The following is a 19,195-nucleotide window of genomic DNA, read 5'->3' as shown; positions in this document are numbered from 1 at the left end:
TATTAAAGGGATAACGATGAATACAAGATGTTTGGTTATGATAATCTATGACCACAAGTCCTGGGAGAGAATCACCTGTCTATAAGGATCCCCACATATAATCTTTATACTAAGACTTCTTTGCTTATGATATTGTATGTGATTTCATGGCAGATATGAAATCTTTTGAGAGTCAGGTCCCTAGTATCACAAGATAACTGGTGGTGGAATCTTTAGAAGCGATGCAGCAGGAAGTTGGATATCACCGAGATGCTCTCTTTTGAAACGATACATGGAAAAATTAATGCTTTCCTTGGGAACTATTTTCTACAGGACTTGGTTGTTAGAAAAAAGTAGGATTGGCCATTTCTGTGGTTTTTTTTTTTTGTTTTTTGTTTTTTTTTTACTTTCTCTGTCTCCATTATTATCTCTTCTTCATATACCTCTGACTATTCCATGATATCATTTGTCAGAAGGATCTTGGTGGAAGCTGAACAGAGGAGAACACATCAGTCTTTCAGGCTCCAAAATTTTGACTTGAATATACCACTTTGCTTTGTATGTTCCTAGTTTTAGATTTTTTTTTTTGAGACAGAGTTTCTCTGTGCAACAGTCCTTGGCTGGCCTTGAACTCACTGAGATCCACCTGCCTCTGCCTCTACCTCCTCCTAACTGCTATGATTAAAAGGCATGCACCACCACCACCCGGCTAGTTTTAGGTAATTTGTTATAGTACTATAGTTCTGAAATTATCTAAATCAAAGACAAATTTTTAACAACTAATATATGTGTCGATTATTAAGTGAGGAGCCAATAAAGTTATAGAAAATTTGGGGATGATAATGAAATTTACATAATAACTTCTGTCCATACTGATTATTACATACTATGATAAGTGATGACCTAACACCATACATGTACTGTGAGAGCGATATGTTGCAGTTTTCTCCAAATGTGCATGCAAAGTGAACAGACCTGTTCAATCTCCATACTTCCTCTTCCTTCTCATCAGTTCTAGGGTAACATCTCCAAAGGTCATTACCTTGTAGCTGATTTTACCGTGTTCTGCCTTGATTTGTTATCAACACATGTCCTCAAAACACCACTTTAATAGCCAACTTGATTTTTCTCATCTTATAATCACTTTTGTTTTTGGAATATAGAAAGCCAAATATCAAGGTAGACTACAAAGGTTGGTTGAACATTGTCTTGCCGCTGCCGTGTTCTCCAGTTGCATGCCAAGATTTGTCCTGCTCACATCAGTGTTATCTTAGTTTCTTGAATGGCCTCATCAACATCCACTTTTAAGGTCATGTCTTTATTTGGATTACTCAATTCTTGTTTTTCTCCTATTTTCACCCAAACTTTAAATTCTGCTCAAATGATCATTTCTTTCCTAATCTTCTGGGCTAGATTCACATTGGGTTTTCCTTATATTTCTTCCATAGAATACTATTTAGTTTTGTTTCTGTACACTTAGATAATAGTTATAAATGCAACACTCCCTGTCATGTGTTTCTCTTCTGCCAAATAGCCAACTCCATTACCCATGATTTGTGTTTACTTCATTTTATTATACTCTATCCTAATTCTTTTGCATGATAGCAATGTCAAGATGGATTGTCAATGAATGTGTTAACGGAATAAATAGGTAAATTTATGCCCAGTCCCTAAGTTTTAAAGGCTTATCATTCTGTTTTAAAAATGCTTTTGATGACTTTATGCAGTGCATATTATTTGTTTTAAAATATATTGTTAAAACAAAGTTTTTAAAAGTTAAATAAATTAGTCAAAAATATGTAAGCTATTACAAGTACTCAACTCTATGCTATTGACATTTTTTTTATTCTCAACAACTAGAGTAGAGATATAAAAAGATAAAAGTAGTGTAAAACTCCATCAAAACAAAATGAAAATATGTCTGGGACATGACAAGAAATTTGATTCACAATTAAGAAAACAAAGTGAAGTCTTTCATATGTAAATTTGTAAGTGGAATGGTTCATGAAAACTCTATAATTTATCTCACTTCCACAATCTAGGGTACACATATTTCCCATCATATAAAAAGATAAAATATTTGCATATAATGTATGTATACTTTCCTTTATACTTTAACTCTTTGTAGATAATTAGTATGTAAAATTGTAAAGTCTAAATTCATATTTTATATCAATAATTGGTAAACTATATATGTAATTTGAAATTATACCTAATTAAGGCTGTATAGGGATTTAAAAAGGGAAGTCATTGCCCCTCTCCCACTTTCCACCTCCTTGACCCTGAATTTAAACTCTTAAAAACCTATCATATTCAATAATTTTAGTATTTTCATTATTTATCAAATAGACCTTTATTTCATTCACAAAATCTGACTAAGGTGGATCATTATTCTTTAATATAGACTACAAATCTGCAGTTACTTCTCCTTGGCCCATTTTTAAAGCTAAGTTTTATCTTTTGGTATCCTCTTACATAATGATCCCAGTGCCTTAGGAGCAGGGGTTGTGTATCCCATTTAGAGCTGTATGTCCCAGGGTCTCCTATTTTCTGTATGTTGGCCAGTTGTGGTTTTCTGCATTAATTACTACCTACCCCCAAAAGAAGTTTCTATGATATATATGGTAGTAGTGTGTGTGTGTGTGTGTGTGTGTGTGTGTGTGTGTGTATGTGTGTATAGAAATAATCACAGAAAATGAGGTCATAAACCTGAGCGAGAGTAAAAGATATGGTGAGGTTGAAAGACAGGTAATTTGGGATGTGTTGGATGGAGGAAAAGAGAAGGGGGCAAGTGATGTAATTATATTTTAATTTAAAATAAAACCAAGAAGCAGCTTCTTTAATTTGGTGAAACATGAATTAACAAATGAGTATAAAATAAGAACATGGGAGTCAATTTAACAGAATAATAGTTTTAGGCTCTCCTAGAAAGCCTAATTAGCCATGTTTTTCTGGCACAGTTTATAGTGTCAGGCATGAATTCTTACTTGTATATTAATTAGTAAATATTAATTAATAAATTCAAGCAGGAAATGGTTGGATTCTCCCATAATATTTGTATCACTATTGCACCAGTGGATATATCCTGCCAGGTTGGCCATATGGTTCATACTCGAGTAAGACTGTTGAATTCTTCTCTAGTACCATGAAAGCAAGTAGCAGTGATGAAGCTGCTAAGTTAGCACCACCTTGATTTCTCCATATCCTATGACTCAAATGTTTGTTGTCTTAGTGCCTTACCATTAAGTACTGAAGGGTAATTAAGAGCAATGACAACAGTATCGAATACTTGAGGATGGAACTTTGTAGAACCTCAGTAATCAACAACTTGAAAGTGGTAACCCATACTTGGCACAGGGAATTTTATTAGACAGCCAATGGTGTCTAGGAGAGGCACAATCATCATCACTCCCCCCACTCCCACCAATTATAGGGTAACTCCATTCATTCTCCTTGATATATGTGTACACAAGTATTTTATGAAGATTGGATAGTAGTAGGTCTCCATAGGTAATTTTCAAAGGTCTTTAGTGTTAATTATCTTTCCTCTTACTGTAGCCTTCTCTACCCTGTAAATCTTCGTTAGACCTTAATCTTCCACTCTGCTTCCTTTTAGTGGTTTGAGATGTAAGTTCTTAGCCGTTCTGCTGCCATGTCTTCACTCTACCATCATGGTCTCTAAACCTCTGGACCCTTAGGCCCAACTAAATGCTTTCTTCTTTAAGTTTTCCTTGCCATACTGTTTTATCACAGCTATAGGGAAGTAACTAATGCAGAAGTTGGTACCAGGAATTGAGCAATAACTGTGACAAGCTGTTTTTTTTGGATGAATGTAGATAACTTTGGGATTTTTGGATTAAGTTAGCATTTCAATGTTGTAAGTGGAGCTTAATGGGACATCCTAATAGAAGCTTGCAAGACAGTAGTGATGAGCTCTATGAGGACTGTAAAGGCCCAGTTGAAGGTTTTGTAAGTAAATTTTAGCAACTTGTCTACAGACCATTCTTATGATATTTTGGCAAAAAATATGTGATTGCTTTCTGCTCTTGTCCTAAGAATTTCCCAGAGACTAAATCAGAAAGAAATGGACTAATTTCTTTGGCTGAGGTAATTTCAATCATAATATTGCTCTGTTGTGTGGTAAATATTAATCAATCCTATGCTGGTCTACAATGAAAAAGAGCAAGTGAGGTAAAGAAAAAATATGAAATGCATGTACAGTTTAAAGGGAAAAAGAGTCCCAGAAAATTTAATGACAGAGCCAAGAATGATTATGAAAGAGATAAGAAAATTAAGGAGAGGTCTGATCTAGATCTACAACAGAATAAAGGGAAGCATGTCCTCAGGGCAAGACCAGACCTGGTTGAGCTTTAGACTAAGGAGTTTTCTGCTCCTAAAACAACAACGAATGAAAGCTGATGTAAATGTGATTCCAATGGGCCAGGTTCCATCCAAGCAAGCAGCTGGACTGGACAGTGTCATCCATACTGTTTGGCTTTAGAGTCATTGGGATATATGAATAATGGGGTTGTGGAATCTTCCCCTTTTTAAGGAGAATCACCCAGGACAGGCAATATGTGGCAGGGTAGTCGCTGCATAAAGGCTCTGACAGCAAGATGTCTTAAGAGGCTGTTGCATGGATCTGTGGAAGTGAAGCTTAGAATGTACTAAAAATTGCAAAATGTTGGAGATGTCAGATCCCTGAAACATCTGCCAAGGAGAGCTGCAAAAGTGGAAACCAGCCCAAGAGAGAGATGCATATTACAGGCAGCAGAGCCAGAAGAATGGAATCATTGCCTTCTCCCATCAGACATGCGCTATAGGATTTGGAGTTTGCTCTGCTAGGTTTATGTGTTGCTTCAGTCCAGTTCCTCACAACTCCCAGAGACCTCCATTTTGGAATGGTAATGTATATACTGTGCTATTGTATGTCAAAGGTATGTAATTTGCTTTTTGATTTTTACAGAGGTTACAGTAAGAAATTGCCTTGAGTTTTAGAAAATATATTGAACTTTAGACTTTCAGTGTTGAGACTGAAATACTTATGGGGACTTTTGAAGTTGGATGAAATGCACTTTGTATGATACAGCCAGGAACTTATGGTGGTCAGGGAGTGGGAGGTGATGGTTTGAATGAGAATAGACCCCGTAGGCTCATATGTTTTAATACTTCATCCCCAGTTGATGGAACTGTTTGAAAAGGATTAGGAAGTTTGGCATTATTGGAGGAGTTTTGTCACTGGGGTTTGTCATGGAGGTTTTGAAAGAATAAGGCTGCTTCTACTGTGTTATCTGACTCCTGGTTTTGATTGGAGATGTGAGCTCTTAGCTGTTTTTGCTACCATGCCTTCACCCCCATCATCATGGAGTCTAACCCTCTAGAATCATAAGCCCAATTAAACACTCTTTTAAAAGTTGCCTTGGTCATGGTGTTTCATCAAAGCAATACAAAAGTAACTAATACATAAGCTGGTACAAAAATGGGTTTCGTCCCCCTTCTGTTGAAATATGGCACAAATGGACATTACTAGTTTTCTGACTTCTATTTTTACTCCAAATAAAACATACATGTCCTAAATTTCTAACCTAGTATTCATATATAAGGGCAAACATGCACGGTTTTTCTTTTGTGGTCTGGATTATATTGTTCAGAATGATTATGCATGTTGCATATACTTTTCTTTTGCATATGTTATTATTTTCTCATATTGACTTAGCATGATTTTCACATTGTTTTCTTTGAACAGCAATTCTCCAAATCCTCCCTTAGAATGGTGCAGCTTTTGTAAGTTTATATATTCATTGTTACACATCTGTCTGTAGTTCACTGCTGACTATCATGTTTCTTCAATTTCTTCTTATCACCGTTGATGCTTCTTGATTTTTGATAATTTATCAAGCTGGAACCTCCTAAACTAAGCTACTGCTCTATATATTTTCTCTGATTTCATTTCACTTTGTATTCATGATGCTTTCTGAGAAATATCTTAAATATAAACTTCTATAACTTTATTTTCTGTACAATTCTTTTAGGATATTTCTTTTTTTTATCTTGAGAGATATATTTTCTTTGTCTGAATTCCCTCTTTGTGATTGAGGCATCTCATTTTCATTTGTTGGATCTAATCTTATTTTATATCTATGAAAATATTCATGGTATTTTTAAAAGTTTTTTGCAGTAGCATAGTAGTTGATTATTAATTTATTTTTTCTCTGTAATCATGCTGTAAGTTTTGGCATTTGAAAATTGTCAGTAAAACACACATACACATACAAAACAAAAAAAGGGAGGACTATTATTAGAGAGCTTCAATTTAAGATGACCCACCTGGAAATTCCTGATGTTAATTAATAGTAAGAATGCTTCACATGTACAGATAAAAATCTCTAAGAATTCTATTATATTCTCTTTTCTGGTTAATAACAATAAGGTGTCATGAGCTCAATTTCTATACACATAAAATTCTTTCCATTGAAGCCTTAATTGTGAATATAAGGGTGTTTAGAGCGTGCTCTCTGGGGATGTAATTTGTGTTGGATTAGATCGTTGTATTAGTTAGTATTCTGTTGCTGTGATGAAACACCACAATTCAAAGCAACATAAGAGTTTATTTGCCTATGGTTCTAAAGCAATAAGAGTCCATCATGGTAGGATGTACAGGAGCAAGCAGAACGCATGTTGGCAGGTTCAGGAAGCTAAGAGCTCACATCATCAAATGTAATCATGATCTAGAGATAGCAAACATTAAATGGTGTGAGACTATAAATCCTCAAAGCCCACTCTCAGTGAAATGCTCCAGCAAGAATCTACCTTCCAAAGATTCTCCAGCCTCCCCAAAGAGTGCTACCAACTGGAAAACAAGTGTTTGGATATATGAGCCTATGGGTCACAATTCAAACAACCCCAGTCAAATAAGCAGGGTCCTTAATTGGTCTCATTTAGTCTCCCTCCCTTCCTCTCCCTTTATTTCCCCTTTCCTCCTCTCCCCTCCCCTCCCCTCCCCTCTCACCCTCCCTTCCCCTCCCCCCCATCCCATCACATACCCCTCCCTCTTTATCTTTCTTCCTCTCCCTCTGCCGCTCTCCTTTCTCCCTTTTCCAAAAGGCAAAACAGAGAGACAACCATTGCCAAAAACTGAATTCAATAGAACCTTGATCTTGGACTTCCAGTATATAGAATTATGAAAAATCAAGTGCTGATAAGACACTTGGTTTATGCCAATACGCTCATAAGCACCCTGTATCTTGATATTCAGTGGGCATGTCTACATTTCCACTAAGTGTTACCAAAGTGACAAGAGTTTCAACAAAGCTTGGTGTTCTTGAGTTCAAACACTTTGTTTACTCATAATTAAATAGCCAGAACATGGAAACAACCTAGATGCCCTTCAACTGAAGAATGGATAAACAAAATGTGGTACATATACACAATGGAATACTACTCAGCAGAGAAAAACAATGACATCATGAGGTTTGCAGACAAATGGATGGATCTAGAAAAAAATCATCCTGAGTGAGGTAACCCAGACTCAGAAAGACAAACATGGTATGTACTCACTCATAGGAGGATACTAGATGTGGAACAAGGATGACTGGACTGCTACTCACATCACCAGGGAGGCTACCTGGAAAACAGGACCCCAAGAAAGACACGGGGATCGCCCAATGACAGAGAAATGGAATGAGATCTACATGAACAGCCTGGACATGAGTGGGGGTAGTGAAGGGCGTGGGTCGAGGGAAAGAGAGCTTGGGGGAGCAGGAGATCCCAGCTGGATCAACAACAGAGAGGGAGAACAAGGAATAGGAGACCATGGTAAATGAAGATCACATGAGAATAGGAAGAAGCAAAGTGCTAGAGAGGCCCACAGAAATCCACAAAGATACCCCCACAACAGACTGCTGGCAATGGTCGAGAGACAGCCTGAACTGACCTACTCTGGTGATGGGATGGCCAAACACCCTAACTGTCGTGCTAGAAACCTCATCCAACTACTGAGGGATCTGGATGCAGAGATCCATGGCTAGGCCCAGAGTGGATCTCTGGGAGTCCAATTAGCGAGAATGAGGAGGGTTTATATGAGTGAGAATTGTTGAGACCAAGGTTGGATAAAAGCACAGGGACAAATAGCCAAACGAATGGAAACACATGAACTGTGAACCAATGGCTGAGGGGTCACCAACTGGATCAGGCCCTCTGAATGGGTGAGACAGTTGATTGGCTTGATCTGTTTGGGAGGCATCCAGGCAGTGGGACTGGGTCCTGTGCTCATTGCATGAGTTGGCTGTTTGAAACCTGGGGCCTATGCAGGATCGCTTGGCTCGGACTGGGAGGAGGGGACTGGACCTACCTGGACTGAGTCTACCAGGTTGATCTCAGTCTGTGGGGGAGGCTTTGCCCTGGAGGAGGTGGGAATGGTGGGTGGGCTGGGGAGAAGGTGAGGGGGGTGGGAGGGGGGAAGAACAGGGAATCCGTGACTGATATGTAGAACTGAATTGTATTGCAAAATAAAAATAAAAAAATAAAAACAAAACTTATTTCTAAACTTTTTGGGGTTGTGAGAATGTCACTGGTAATCTAAACATTTTCTTTCTGTATTAGAGAAGAATTTTCTTCTATTTTCTTTCTGTATTCTTTTCATGGATTTTAATAATTAAAAAATGATTTATCTTTATGATTTCCAAAGTCAAAAAAATAAGCAAAAAGTTAAAATATAGTTCCATATCCAAGAGTCTGAAACTCAATGTAAATTTTATTTTAGATGATAATCCCTTTTTCAGATCTTTTCTTCCCTAACAGTTAGGTAAAAAAATGGTTTGTAAATGAAAATTCTAGTGCTACTTCATTTTTAATCCCATGCAAATACAAGCAGATTTTGGCTTTTATAATCTTTTCTAAAAATAATGAAGATTTTTCATTTCTTGGAATATAAAAGTTTATCATGAAAATTCTAGTAGTTATCAAGATAAAACACTTGGTACAAAACATTATACAAGCTGTAAATGACAGTAAAGAACAAAGAGAGTATTATATATTTATTATATTATTATAATGCATTATAGACAAAATATTATTCAGAATATGATGTGTGGGGTGTTTACCCACCAACACCACAGCTCCCCAGAGTTTTCTTGAGTGTGAGCAGCAGGAAATATTAGATAGAAGGATTTATATTGTGGAGATAAACAGATAGAAAATAAAGGGTAGCCTTGAGAGGGCCTGGAACCTTTTCCAAGGGACCCCGATTGTCTCTGACCCAGTGTTTTTATAGAGACGCCAAGGGGTGGAGCAAAAGACTTCCCGCCAGCACAGCCAAGTGCAGATCATCTCAGACACCTGCACTCAGGCCCATGGCCCTAATCATCCTCTATGCGGACCTGGTGGGTAAAGCCATGAGGAATTCGAAAACAGGCTCCCACAATGATGGAAATAGTGAATTGTGTCCCAAGGTAGATAAAAGTGTTCCTAAATGATTGATTTCTGAGAGAACAAGAGGAAGCTATGTGAAAGGATTTTCTGGGTTGCACAGGGACAACTATGCAATGTGACAAAACAAACCACACGTTCAAACACATGTGTGAGCATCTTTTAACCTAATCTATATTTAGGGTCAGAATTCTTTGTTTTTACTTACTCAGAAAACTATTTGCTGAAGATTTACTTTTTAATGATGAAAGCTATTTTATTTTCTCATCATAAATTTAAAAATAAAGTATTTTAAAGGCACAAATTTAGTATGGTCATGTCATGTTGCATGTGAACTTATTCTTGTCTTTTATACACACAAGAAGTCAGGTCAAACTTGGTCAATGGTACATGTTTCTTCATGACTTTACGGTCTACAGCCCTACAAATACCAGCAGGGGACACCAGAGATGATATAAGATATTCACAATGTGGTAAGAATATAGTAATTCAAATTATAGGAATTATAGGAAACCAAGCTACTGACAAACAAACCACATTTGCTAAATCTTTGTATCCATGTCTAGTCTGATTAATATTGTATTTTACTCCACAAAATAAGACTCCCAGCATCTCTTAGCAGGATGCTTTCAGGATTTCTTTGCTTCCACATTCCCTGTGGTTAAATGATGGTCAATCTAAATGTTGGCAAATCTCTGTTAACTCTTAATACATAAACACCACACACTATTAGCAAGTATTTTATATACAGCTTTGGAAACACAAGACCTGGTCTAAAACAATCTGCATAATATGATTTTGTGCTCTAACCTGTCATTAAGATGGAGAAAGCAGAGGAAAATGCTTGTAATCATAAAGCAAAAAATACCACAAAAGAAGATGGTTTGATTAGAATGCTCTGAAGTAAAAATTATAGACATTAAGGTTTTTCAAATGTCTTCATTACTTGAAAATTTAATACAAAATATTTAAGCATTTATGACATATAGGAACATATGGTATCTGTAAATCTTCTATTTTACAAGAGGACAAACAGGATTCATGTTTGTGATGACAGCGCCATACTGGGATTTAAGAAAACTTGACTTTAAAAATCAAGTAAAATTGTTCCAGGGAATGAAGAAATAAGACTTAAAACTGTCTTCCTGAGAAAGTTGTCAGGCTAGACCCAATTTTTTCCAGCTTGATTTTTTTCCCTCTGGCTAATCCCAGAATTCTAAATTTGCTTTTGCTTTAGAAGTAGCAAATTTGGAAGTTCAGTAGATGAGGGTAGGAAAGGAATTTCATTTATGTATAAATATAGATGAGCATACATGAAGCAAGAATACATTGTTCATTTTGCAGCTGTGTATGAAGGTTCCTAAATATCTGAAAATGAACAGATGTGAAGTAAAATATTGCCATTCATTATCATGAAACCACAGTCAAATAGATTTGGTTCTCAATAAGGTAATATTATCATAATGTCAATATTATTAGCTAACTTCAGCATAAACATCAAATATTCATTTCAATGATAGCAAAAAAAAAAAACCCAACTTCATTTATATTGGTGCCAACAAGGATACAGGAATTAAAAATAAAATTCACCATCAGTTTCCTTGAGTTTTGCATAACCTACTATAGTAGTGTTTATTTTTACTCAGTATTTTAACTCTAAAGTGTGCACATTCCAGAGTTACCCTGAAATCTTGTTCTTCAAAATGTGCGTTGTGTTTTGACTTTCCTAGCTTTTGTTTTATTAAGAAATCAGCTCCTTTTTCAGGCTCTTGCTCTTTCTATGACTTTGGACAAGTTATTGATCAAATCCTCAAAATCATGAATTCTTCACTTCTAAGATGTGAATAGTTATCACACATATATCAGAGTCTCTGAAAGAGATTAAGCTCATAGTCCTTAATAATAAATGCAAATTTTAAGCAATAAAAAGCTATTAATTTAGAGTTGATTAATACTGCCAATAATTTCAGGTTTTGACCATGTACTATGTAAGTATGAGGTGTATTTATGTACTTTATGATAAGATCTCAGGTTGTACTGTCACCACTCACAAAAGTATGTATAATTAACCAGATTTATGAATACAAATTAATGACTCAGCAATTAAGCATATCTTACAAAGGACTGGTTCAGCTTCCTTCCAACTCCACCTCCAGAATGTACCTCCTTAACTCTGTGGGCACTTGCACACACACACACACACACACACACACACACACACACACACAAACAATTTAAAAAATAGTAAAAAATAAGCCTTAAAAGCTAAAAAATAATTAAAAATAAAACTAAATTTTGATACAAATTAACACAAAATGGTAAATTAGGAGAAGTTAGCCTCCTGAAGAGCATACAGAGAATAGCTAGGAAAGTTGGGATTCAAACAGTTATGAAAATGGTATTTATCTCTGTGATTCACAATTATTGTGACACATGAATCTCAATAAATATGATACACCATGTCAACAAAATCAAGTAAATTTATTCTTAGTAGTGAAAATTTGAAAACTTTTCCCCTAAGATAACAGAATAAAAAGATGAATAATCTAACTGTAGAGTACTGGTAGTTTTATCTGGAAGAATTAGGCAAAACAAAGATATAAAAGGCATTCTAATATGTGAGAAAGTAAAACTGTCTCTATTTGTTGACATGATAGTCTTACCTAGTCTATTACCACAAAAATCCTGGTGTATTTGATCAGTGAATTCAGTAGAGCAACAAAATACAAAACATGAGTAATTTTTTTATATATTTATAAAATGTATGTATTTATAAAACTCAAAAATGAAATTCAACCAACAACTTAATGACAAAGGCAACAACAATAAAATCCTTGTATTCAAATTTAATTGAAGAAGGAAAAAAGAACTTGATCTTGAATAATACCAAACACACAAGAAACAAACTGGCTACTGAAGAAAAATTTAGGAAATGAAAAGCCAACCCAGTCTGAAGGGCTGTAAGTTACTTTTTGCTTACATCTTCATACAAGACTTTTCAACAGATTCAATGTAATTGTATCAAAATTCCAAGGTTATTATTCACATAAATGGAATAAAATTATTAAATTTGCATGGAACCACAAAAGAGCTAAAACCATCATGAGCTTAGAAAGCAAAACTTAAGGCACCAAATTCCCTGATTTCAAAACTTATTAGAAAATAACTGTCAGCAAACGGCATAATTCGGACATGGAGACAGACACATGAGCCAGTGGAAAACTCAGAAGCAAACCCACACCCACATTTATGGTTAGTCTCATTTCTGCACATAAGTCTCAAGAATATACAATGTGGAATGAATAATGTCTTCTATAAATTGAAACGACCACTACAAAAAAATAGGGAGGGACCTCGAAGACAATGACCCAGGCAGTGGTTTAAAATACATACTATAATTCTATCTGTCATCTCTCTCTCTCTCTCTCTCTCTCTCTCTCTCTCTCTCTCTCTCTCTCTCTCTCTCTGTCTCTGTCTCTCTCTCTGTCTCTCTCTCTCTCTCTCTCTCTCTCTTTCTGTGTATCTATGTATCTATCTTTCTATCATCTATCTATCATTTGTCTATCTATATCCATTTATCATCTATCTACCTACCCACTCATCTATCTAAAAAAAGGACATACAAATGATCAATTCAGAATCACTAACACAAGGACAATGAAAAACATAATGAAATATTATGTATTTTAGTTAGATAGATATTGTTACAAACACAGAAGACAAAAAGCCATCATGTGGAGAAAATGGAACAGATATACATGGTTAAAGCAATATAAATTAGTACAAGCTATTATTTAAAAACACTATGGAAATTCCTCAGAGAACTCAATATAGAAGTACCCTTTGATCTAGTAATCTCACCACTGGACAATTATTCAAAGGGGATGGAGACAGTATATTAGAGATATCTGTAATTCTGTGTTTATTTCATTATTTGTAGTCATCAAAATGTGTAAATAAATGCAGTATTTATTAAAACATGCACGGGTAAAGAAAATATAGTATACATATACAAAGAAATATTGTTCAGTCTTCAGGATGGTGAAGGGAATCCCATTATTGTGACAACATGGATGAATTAGAAGAAAATTAGTGTAAGTAGCATAATACAGTATAAAAAAGACAAATGGCACATCATGTATCATATATGTGGAATCTAGAAATGTTGAACTTATAAACATAGAGAGTAGGATAACCATTACCAGAACTGAAGGTAGGGAGAGTAAAGGGAATGAGGAGCTGCTGATCAAGATCTGGACAAGAAAAATAGGTGTTGAGTTCCACCATACATCAAAGATACTATGGAAGATAATGATACCTTGTCTGCTTCAGAATAGCTAATGGTACAATGTAAATGGTTCACCATAAAAATTATAGGTAGTTGAAGTAATATGCATGTTACTTAGCTAAATTTAATTATGCCATATTAATTATGTGATATTCTTATATAAAATACCACATTGTTCCTTATAATTTCATATAATCATGATTTACCAATGAATATAATATTAAAAGGAATAAAATAACTTACAATAGAAACAATCCAGGATAGTGACATGAGCATCCATATACTATTTTCTACTGACTAAACCTGAAAATCTCTTTTATAAAACAGTTTAATGAATGCCATACTATAAATAACTAAATATACATGTTTTAACTTGCTGTTTATTTAAAGGTTTAAGTAATTAAAGCATATAGTTGAAACAGCTATTTTTTAAAAAGATTTAAGCCGTGTTGGACAAATTGTAGCATACACACTTGTAACACTGCAATTCTGTTTCCTCTTAGGTCAGTGACAAATATTGGTTGATGGTGCTCGAACTCAACCACGAGCGGCAAAGTAGCGAACTGATGCATTGTCGAAGTAACCGCTGAGCTAAAGCCAGTCCCAGTGACAAATATTGAAGAGTGATTTCAGGATTCTTTTTTTTTTTTTTTTTTTTTTTTTGGTTTTTCGAGACAGGGTTTCTCTGTGTAGCTTTGTGCCTTTCCTGGGACTCACTTGGTAGCCCAGGCTGGCCTCGAACTCACAGAGATCCGCCTGGCTCTGCCTCCCGAGTGCTGGGATTAAAGGCGTGCGCCACCACCGCCCGGCGATTTCAGGATTCTTAACATCACTTAAAATAAAACAAAACCAAAAACTTTTTCAGAGACTTTCAAGGTAATATAGAGTTTTGATTTTCAAGGCAAGATTAGATATTTAGACCCAAGTGAGAATTATATGTGATAAGAGAGGTGAAAAATAGGTACCTAATAATCAATCAAGCAAGCAAGCAAACCCATAATAGATCTCTATAATTGTTAGGCCCTCAGTCCTATAGGAAGAAACAAATAGTATCTGACGCATGGCATACTTTTGGTTACCCTGCATACAGATGAGGTCAAAACCTAGCCTTGATTAGGTTTAGGTTAAAAAAATTTCTATATTTCACAAACATAGCAAACTATATATAAATAGGTATTTTATGAAAATGGACTAATGAATGTTAAGGTTTTTATACTGTGCTATTTATTATAATTAATTCCATACCAAATATTCCTCAGGTGTAACCATATTTTTCATGTGGACATCTTCATTTGTCTATTGACATCCAGAAAAAAAGGCCATAGTAATAATCAAAGCATTTAATATAATTTGTAAGACGCATGACATTTCACATGGTCATGACTGCAAAATTGAAAAAGAATGTTTTTCTATAACTCATACAATGTTACTATAAAATAAATTAGAATTATAGAATCAATATTCAAATAATACTATGATCTAATTTGAGGAAACTCAAAAAATTATAAAACAATGCTGGCATACCTTAGTTCTGAGATACTATTCCACATGGAGTTATTTAATCTAAACGTATAGCAAATTTAATTTTGATTTCCCTCATTGAGTGGGGGTTCAAATTCCCACTATTAATTTTATTTCATTTTTTTCTTAAGGGAAAATAAGTTCTAACCTTGTAAAACTAAAAGGTAATGATGGTTACATTAACAGTAAGATTAATTGAATTTTTGTCTTAAAAGTATAGTGTATAACATGCAAATTGTATTTTTCAAAATGCCCCAACGACTGGGCAGTTGCAGTTGTTCAGCCTATGATATTAACCTTTTCTCTGCATAACTGAACATATGTCTAGGTTCAGGTTGAGTTCAGAGCAGCACTTAAGACAATATGGGGCTCAACCAGGAAAACAAGTCTTTCATCTTTAACACTTCTTTATAAAAAGAAACATGTTAACATTTCCATTGGAAATTTTCTTTCATGTAGAACCATTATTGTCAAGTCCATTCCTTAAAATCAAACCCCTTAAAACAACCACAAAAACTATTACCTACTAGTTAGGAAATCTATCTATGTATCTATCTATCTATCTATTATCTATCTATCTATCTACATAATACTCATTCAATATAATAAAGGGAGTTCCAAATATTTAGGGGGATTGCAAAACAATACATAAAACAACAAAACAAATACACTTCACATGGGGGAAAGAAAACTAAAAACAATTTTGCTGATACAGCTTATGTTCAAACACTGTGCTCTACAGAACGTTTTCTGTATCTATTGTGAACTTTTCTTAGCCTATATATTACTAATATAATACATTATATTAGCATAGTTAGAAAAACATGCTGTTCACATGTAATCTCATGGTAAGGAAGTGAGAAAACACTGGAACATTTTAGGATAGAGCTCTTCTTTCTAAATGTCCAAGTCATCTAAATTAAATGCCTCTTTCTTCTAGGTATTTCCCTTCCATAGGAAGGATGTCTCAATTTAACAGGGAAGGTTATCTTTGGAGTTAATACTAATCATATCACAATTGCTATTATTATTTATAAAATAGTGAACTACTAGTTAACAGTATAACAAGAAAAAGAATGCTGTTTGAAAGTCCACGTTTATTTTATTTTTGGAAATATAATTTAATTATATATTAAAATATTCTCTAAACTATTGAGGCTTTTATTTTTAATTTTATGTGTATGGATATTTTTGATTGCATGTGGTCTGTGTACTTGTAAGTCTCCAAGTAGATTCTTGGACTTGAATCCCGGTCCTATTAAAGAGTAGCCACTGCTTTTAATTAATGAGCCATCTCTCCAGCCTCAGTACTGAGTTATACCCTTAATGGACACTACGTTTTGAAATTGTCTTACCACAAAAAATTGAAAATATTAAGACAATAGAATGAACACACATACCATAAAAATACATACATGACATATTCTATTCATGCAATAAACTCAATGAACTGCCACACCTGCTTTACATATCTTTTTAAATATGTGTCTGTTGTTATGGACTTTGGAGAAAACTCCAGATACTATGCCTTCTGATCATACACACTTTAATATGTCTCTCTATTTCAAAATAATTTAGTGACTTCTAAATCACAATGAAATGCAAATTACAATAAACCCATTCCTAATCAGGATATTAATGATGTATGCATTTTAAGATTTATTACATAAAACATGCAGAAGACAATAGTTACTTTCCATTCACAAATATGCCTTTTTTTCCTCTGCTATAAATGATTATTGGGAAGTATGGGTAGAATAAATTATAAAAATGTTAGTACTACAAATAGGTATGAAACTGGTAAGTCACATTGTGGCTCTGTTTAATAATACAAGTCTATAATTCTTTGGTATGATGGAATCAGAAATGTAACCTGTCAACTAGAAAACCTTCAATTCTGAAAGTAACTGAGAAAATTTTCACTATTGAAAATATTTTAAATAACAGAGTATAGCTTGCACTGATTAATGAAATTTGAACATACTAACTATAAGTATATTATAGTATGTGATCAGTATCACTAATTGAAACTAATATAATTTCCACCTGTTAAAATTTATTTCTATATTAAAACTGATGATGTAATATTACATGGTTATTTATACAAAAAAATGGAAGGCATTTATAATCCAGATAAACACTAATATAAATGAAAAAATATACTAATACATCAACAATGTAAATAGGGTTTTTATTTTAATAATTATATTTAATTCTTCTTCAAGGCTATTCTACACACACATATATAAATATGTATGTATATTTCATATATGCACTTTAGGTTTTATGAGGACTGAAATCATTTTAATAACTTTTTTCTATCCTTACAGACCTTTTTAATCTTTCTGTATCTTTCATTAAACCTTACCTTCAAAGTAACCATCTCTCCTGAGCAGTGTCTTCTTTGATGGTTTTGTAACAGAAACTTCATTATTGTTTTTTTTGAATAATGCTAGTCGCACAGAAGGGTCTAGAGAAGAAAGATAAGAAGAAAGACCAGCTCTTGGTTACTCCTTTTCTAACACGATCATGTGTTTCCTTTGGGTCTCTGAAATTGCTGATGCCTTCTTAAACCAGATAATGTAAAAGAAAAGGGTCCAGCATTTGTATATTCTTAGACATATGATCAAACATATCGCCCACCTTTAGTATAATATCAGAAATGTTAATATTATGAAAATTTGAACAGACATACTTTTGCCAGTTGGCATCATCTTTTTATTTGGGAGTAATGCTACCAATATTTTAGTTTCTTTTCTAATGTTTTCCCTCAAATTAGAAAAAGCTGTTGATTAACAGGGAAGATAATATACTCACTATATTCTCACTAAACTATACAGAGAACACATGTTTGAGATGGAAGCAAGACAGAAAGAAAACAGATTACTAGAAAATGTTGACTTCACATGAAAAAGTGGTGTCCCTTCTATACTAATGTACTTCCAGAACAAAAAGTTATATGAATTTTTCTATATTTTAAAGTTAGAAATAGTATTAATCTATCATATTACAGAGTGAGTCACTGTGAATGTAGGGCCTTTTCTTATGAATGCAATTTCTTATTAACAACAAATGATTTTATAGAATGTGAAATGGGATTTGGCCCTGCAGCATTTAGAAGTTTTGCCTAAAGACTGAGAAGGCAGTGACGTCAGCACTAGGGGATGAAAGTTAGTGGGAAAGTTAGTACTTTTGGTATGGTTACATAAAAATCACCTTTTCGGGGTGACACTTTTTCTTTTTTAACTATCTTCTATTATTTGGAAAAACGTTTAGGAGAGTAAGAAGCTTGGTTATTGTCTAGGGTAACAGAATTAAAAATATCAAAGAGAAAAGTCAAGAATTTACACATCAAAGATACTTACGCACATTTATAGTTTAATGCTAAAATAGTAAGTTCCGGACTGTACACTGAGTGAAAGAAATGCATCTGTGGAGCATGCTCTGTGATGAGTAACCTGGAACTCCAGTAGTCTTCTAGCAGTAAATGAGCCCCATTTAGGCTCATTTTTTTGTGTCTCACAAACACTATATTGACCATGTCTACAGAATGCATGTCTGACAAAATTTACTCATAAAAATAATTTTATTTCTCACAAGCATATGCAGAGCACTACTACATTATAAATATCCTTTTTAGTTTCAGAACACTTTCATTGCACCCCCTTAAATTGATTCAAAAGTTCATTTAAATTGCAAAAGGATAATGATAAGGAGAAAGAAATATGGTGATTTAACAGGAGAAAAATAAATGGATACTAATAGTCCCTAGAAATAACACAGTGAATAAAAAGCATTTTAAGGCTTAGGAAATACATAGTCAAGTAGGGAAACCACGTAACAGGGATACTATAAAGAGAACAGCTTATGGATCATTTTGTATACGTTGTACAGTGGGCCAGACCCCAGGTCTACCTTTTACTAGTTGCAGAGACATGAGCAAACTGATCTTGTACTCTGTCCAATGTTTCCAACATTGAT

At 34.4% G+C, this 19,195-nt stretch overlaps 1 protein-coding gene across 1 annotated transcript in view; it reads right to left on the bottom strand.

The window, feature by feature from the left end:
- Lrriq1 (leucine rich repeats and IQ motif containing 1) overlaps positions 1–19,195 on the bottom strand; it is a 164,479-nt gene that overhangs the window by 53,607 nt on the left and 91,677 nt on the right. Inside the window, 1 exon segment of the mRNA XM_059245811.1 lies at positions 17,578–17,684. Within this exon segment, the coding sequence (XP_059101794.1) occupies positions 17,578–17,684 (107 nt within the window).

The sequence above is a fragment of the Peromyscus eremicus genome, chromosome 18 (genome assembly GCF_949786415.1).
Source record: "Peromyscus eremicus chromosome 18, PerEre_H2_v1, whole genome shotgun sequence".
In the NCBI taxonomy this organism is placed as follows: Eukaryota; Metazoa; Chordata; class Mammalia; order Rodentia; family Cricetidae; genus Peromyscus; species Peromyscus eremicus.
Note: the sequence above shows the minus strand (reverse complement) of the source record. Positions and strands in the feature narration are given on the sequence as shown.